The sequence below is a fragment of the Sardina pilchardus genome, chromosome 18 (genome assembly GCF_963854185.1).
Source record: "Sardina pilchardus chromosome 18, fSarPil1.1, whole genome shotgun sequence".
In the NCBI taxonomy this organism is placed as follows: domain Eukaryota; kingdom Metazoa; phylum Chordata; class Actinopteri; order Clupeiformes; family Clupeidae; genus Sardina; species Sardina pilchardus.
The window spans coordinates 27,358,049-27,363,763 of NC_085011.1; the positions used below are offsets into that span (position 1 = coordinate 27,358,049).

Below are 5,715 nucleotides of genomic sequence, written 5' to 3' on the forward strand. Positions count from 1 at the left end.
TGAAATGTTTCCAATTTTATTGAGAATAAGTAAAATATGCAGTTAACAAAATAACAAATTGGTACATAAATTGTAATCATATGATACAAGAAAAAAATAAACAAAAATAAATAAAATACAATAAAAAAGTAAAACACTGATAAATGTGTATGCGTCAGTTACAAAAACAAAAAAACTAATGGTAAAAGTCATTAACAGGTGTACCGAAACCTTCAGCATAACACATCCCTTGGCTGCTTTTAACTAGGCTACACAAATTTCAAAATGGCTTTCCTTCTCCATATGGGAGAAGAACTGTGAAGAGTCAAGACGTTCACTTTCTTTATACATGTACATATGTCCAATAAGGGACATAACATTTGAAATACTAGATTATTTTTCTTGCGCAAGGGATGTGCAAAATGATACTTATCTAGCCCTCCAAGTCCTGCTTCCATACATTGTTTTAAACAGGGGACACTACAAAACAATGAAAACAATAGAAAAAAAAGACTTCTTTTAACCCTGGGCACTTGGTGGTATCATACCCTGAGGTATGTAAGAGCGCAGGTGTCGTTTATACATTTTCACTGCTGAGGCGTGCGTGAGTGAGCATCCCCCTGATACACACTTATTTTACATTTTTTACATTTTACACACACACACACACACACACACACACACACGCTCACACACACACACACACACACACACACACACACACACACACACACACACACACACACACACACACACGCCTGCTAGTGAAAAGCAGCAACTAAAATGACAAATAAAACACACATCATGGGGAGGCTGAGACACACAGACACAGTGCACCAGGCAAGGCATTACAGGAGCATTGTGAACCCAACGACAAAGCAGAGTGGCAGAGCGCAACAGTCATAAACCACATGAAGCAAACGGGCATGGCGCAGTCTTTTTCATTCAGGGGAGTGCCAATGCCGTTTCCTGCACGTTTGTTATATCACGTATAAGCACAGAGTGGTTAATGTAAAATTACATGTATGGGTTAACTGTTATTGAGTCATGACAGCACAAACCATGATACATACTGATATTATGGTTAAGTCCAGAAGTTGTAGTACATGTGGCCTAAAGGCAGTAAAGGATGATTGGTTTTAAAGCTGCTGTGAGTGACTTATACTGTATAATAATAATAATTCAAAAAAAAGATTCAGATTAAAAAACTCTGGGGCATAAAAAGGTTTAGTTTCAGTATGGTGTCACTATAATAACCAATAAGAGTTAAAATACATGGGCATTCCTGTTATTTTATTTCCACAGATTCATTGAAAGGTAGTTAAGGCCTTCTATGATGGCCGACTGATGGAAGTTTCACTCACAACAGCTTTTTAAGGACATTCTTAGCAGCCACTTGACAGTTTAACAGCTGAAAAGTGCAGTTTTCAAAATGGAGCTAGGCAACTTACAGTAAGTGCTACCTTTAATCAGTGGTGCTAGTATTGTGTTTCAATGGCAGGGGGCAAATGTGTCACAAAAGACAAATGGGTTCTCACTGTTGTTAACCAATACAAACAAACAAAAAACAGCACATTCTGTTCTAGATCTTACTAGAGGCTATAAGGACAACAGGGTTTGTTTGTTTTATCTAAAGTTTTAAACCAAAGTAAGGCAAGTCATAAGAAATGCTACCGTACTCTCATTCAGTATTGGTCAGTACTCGCAAGCAACATCTATGGTGTCATATATTACATATCCAAAAGAGTTCAAAACAGTATAAAATGTATACTGTGTCAAGAGACCAAAGTTCTGTTATTCATTTGTTTTTCTTGAAGTACATTACAAGATTGCGCTTGAAAAGACAAGTCAGATCGAAACAATTCTAAAGCACTTGTTGTATAATTGAGAGAGTATTTTATAAAAACAGAACAATTTCAATCACACATTTCTTGTACAATTACTGGGAGGCTGCATATTGACTGAACTTTGGTTGCTTGGGGTACATTGAGAAGCAGAATAGAGGAGAGGGATTATTTGAGACAGACTATGAGAAACATCCATCTCTGTTTTCTTCCTTCATAAACATTTCTAAACACACACTGTATTGCTTCAGATAAAGGTTTAGGAGCATCTTGAGGTCTGTATAGTGTCTGGACCTCCATAATGTCTACTGCTATCAACAGTCTTAATGAGTAAATCTCAGAATAATTTCATTTGAATTTGAATTTGATTGATTTCAGAGGCATACGAATGGCACTCAGTTGAAAACACAAAGTCACATTAGCCACACTGTATTGCCACAAGAGGTGACGTTTGGTTTGACATTATAGTGGTTTTTGACCATGAACCTGTACCCACACGGTTGAATGTAAATCTGATAATCCAGGGCTCCCTAAATCCGTTTTACCATATTCTCCATCTTTGCCTGCACGCCATGTCTGATTCGATTCACATTAGAATTACACTGACACCAACCAGACACAGTTTTTTTTAACAGAGATGGATGGAAGGTTTTATGCGCAGTGATGACTGAAGACTTAGGCTAAGAGCCAAAGCCACAGAGTCCAATCAGAATAGTAGTTGTGAGATTGCTGTTTTGTTGTGTGTGTGGTGGCAATACTGGATTGCTCCATTACTCCTCCTGACACACTCACACAGTTGCTTGTGCTTGTGTCTTCGTGTGTGTGTGTGGCAATGGACTAAGGTGTTAATCCCCTTCACAAAGTCTTTATCAATAGGCGAACAATCACAAACCTCTAAAGGGGAAAGAGTGGTTGACTTGGGGGAGAGTGGGTTGGGTATTATTGGATATACAGACATATATATATACACTAACAACTGTCTATTCATTCTGTCAGTCAAACAGAGATGTTTATAATAGTCCATTCACACAGGGGTGTGTGTGTGTGTGTGTGTGTGTGTGTGTGTAGTTAGGTAACATAATTGTGTGTGCTGTTGAATCCTCTATGGATGGTGTGTGTGTGTGTGTGTGTGTGTGTGTGTGTGTGTGTGTGTACACACATGTTCTTCTTCACTTGCTGGCGACAGTGGCAGCCTCCTCCCCGCTGGGCAGGGTGCGGGTGAAGCTGAGGCCCAGGTTGCGCTGGCAGGCCCCAGGCGAGGTGGCTCCGGAGGGGGCCTTGGTGGCCCCAGGGCCGGGCAGGGGGGTGGGAGGGGTCTGGGAGCTGGGGCTGGTCCTGGCCTTGGACAGCACCGGACTGGTGAGGCCCAGACTGGCTAAGGCATCCAGGGTGCCATCAGGGTCCACCATCACGTTGATCACTACCCAGGCAAGAAAAGTCACGTTAGTGTGTGTGTGTGTGTGTGTGCGAGTGTGTGTGTGTGTGTGTGTGTGTGTGTGTGTGTGTGTGTGTGTGTATGTGTGTGTGTGTGTGTGTGTGCCTGTAACATCCATGAGCACAGCTCACTGGTCATGTGTGGTGTTTACCTTGAAGCTGTTTCTCCACCCGCTTCAGCTCTAACAAGATGGATGAGATCTCCTGAAGCACGCAACGACAGACCAAACAACAAGTCACTTATTTTGTTCTCCTTACAAAGCTGCATGCCCATTATGGGACACTAATCAACAACAACAACAACAACAACAACAACAACAACAACACAATGATCAAAGACCATGGTGGCCTTGTGGTGTCCGAGAAGACTCAAATCTGACCTTGTTGGAAGTTTTGAGGAGTGGGATGTCACTCTCTGCTCGTAGTTTGCTTTCAATGTCGTCCCAGTTTCTGTCTTTGTCTTTGAACAGTATTCTAGTGGACACAGATGAATCGTCATCATTAGAGCACCATTATAAAACAGAGAGCTTTGTGACAAATCAAGAGATTACTGTTGTAAAGGGCAGAGTTCAACAGCAACAGCACCTCTACGCATGCTCTTAACACTGTGCACCTCTACGCATGCTCTTAACACTGTGCACCTCTACGCATGCTCTTAACACTGTGCACCTCTACGCATGCTCTTAACACTGTGCACCTCTACGCATGCTCTTAACACTGTGCACCTCTACGCATGCTCTTAACACTGTGCACCTCTACGCATGCTCTTAACACTGTGGGCCAAGCATGGAATAGACATCCATGTCTTCACTGAAACTCAGCTGATGGTCCTTTTAAGACCTTTTCCCAGACACATTCCAGAAGAAAGGCTAAAATAAGTCTCTATGAGTCACCACCACCAGTACATTAGTAAGTTGCTACAGAAATAAAATGAAGTGTCCACATAAGTAGAATAATTAAATGAATTGTAAGAAAATGGTAATAAAAACGTCCAGATGCTGTGCGTACCTGATCTTAGCTGCTGTCTTGTCCACAGACTGGCGTATCTTGCCTGAGAGCTGAGAGACGGACGTGAGGAGCAGGCTGTCCAGCACGGCCTGGGGAAGAGGGCACAGGGAGAGTGGACGTTAGCGCACGGACGCCTGATCACCAGCACACCACCGCTCACCACTCACTGACCAGGTCACTGTTTTGATAAGAGGTGTGGACAGTTCCTTTCTAGAGTGACACTAATGTAAGTTAGGTAATATATTTGTGTGTGCTGTTGGGTCCTCAATGTATGTGTGTGCGCGTGCATGTGTGTGTGTGTGTGTGTGAGCGTGCGCGTGTGTGTGTGTGTGTGTGGGTGTGTGTGTGTGCATGTGTGTGTGTGTGTGTGCGTGCGAGCGTGTGTGTGTTCTTCACTTGCTGGTGACAGCGGCAGCCTCCTCCCCGCTGAGAAGGTAGACGTTCTGTAAGTTCCACAGGTTCTCACCTCGTCCCGGTTCCATGTGCGGCGCCGGAGGGCAGCGCTTGGGTCCAGGCTGTCAGGGGCACGTGGTCTCAGCTCGACTGGTCGGCCGTTGATCTCAGGGGCTTTGGTCTGCACCACGGGCGGAATCTTCCGGAAGTTTAGGCTCTCATCGAAGACCCGGTCCACCAGCTGCAAACAGAGGAGATGGTTGGACACACAGACGGTTAGATGGAGGGTTCATAATTTGATTGTAAATTGCATTTTATTACTAACTTGGCATTTTAGAACAACTGGCCAAGTTAATTGATGGTTATTACAGCATCTTGCCAAAGGACTGCAGTTCAAAAATAGCCGGCTGGCTGAATACTAATGTGCGTTGTCTTGAATAAATGAATAAATAGATGAGATGAAATGGAAGTAGAAATCACAGATCAGAGACAGATACAACTGGATAATCATATCAACAGTGGACAACCCTAGCTAAAACTAAAACACACTATCTGAAATGGTGAAGAGGGGAGGAGATGGTGTTGGGGAGGAATGAAAGAAAGAGTGAAATGACGGCATTGGGGTTAAGACATATTGATAGATAAAGATATATATAGAGATAAAGAGAGATAGAGAGAGAGATAGATAGAGAGGTACAGTAGATAGATAGATAGATAGATAGATATACTTTATTCATCCCCAAGGGTACATTACAGAGGGCACACACTTGTTCCACTGTCTGAAGTGGGGAGGGGTGGGAGAGAAGGAGAGAGCAAATGGAGGAATGAAAGAGACCAAATGGAGTGAAATGACAGTGTTGGGGGACTAACACATAGAGGGCAAATGACCACATAGAGGGCAAATGAGGGTGGTGGGGAAAATGAGGGTGGTGGGGTTAAGACATAGAGGGCAAATGATGACATAGAGGGCAAATGAGGGTGGTGAGGTTAAGACATAGAGGGCAAATGACCACATAGAGGGCAAATGAGGGTGGTGGGGCAAATGAAGGTAGTGGGG

At 43.3% G+C, this 5,715-nt stretch overlaps 1 protein-coding gene across 5 annotated transcripts in view; it reads right to left on the minus strand.

The window, feature by feature from the left end:
* cep170aa (centrosomal protein 170Aa) overlaps positions 1–5,715 on the minus strand; it is a 66,463-nt gene continuing 60,748 nt past the window's right edge. For all 5 annotated transcript variants that reach the window (XM_062519407.1, XM_062519405.1, XM_062519404.1 and 2 more), the window contains 5 exons: positions 4,732–4,899; positions 4,266–4,354; positions 3,638–3,731; positions 3,410–3,461; positions 1–3,243 (listed from right to left, as the gene is read on the minus strand). In XM_062519407.1, the coding sequence (XP_062375391.1) occupies positions 2,993–3,243; positions 3,410–3,461; positions 3,638–3,731; positions 4,266–4,354; positions 4,732–4,899 (654 nt within the window). In that variant the 3' untranslated portion in view covers positions 1–2,992. The remainder of the gene's footprint in view (positions 3,244–3,409; positions 3,462–3,637; positions 3,732–4,265; positions 4,355–4,731; positions 4,900–5,715) is intronic.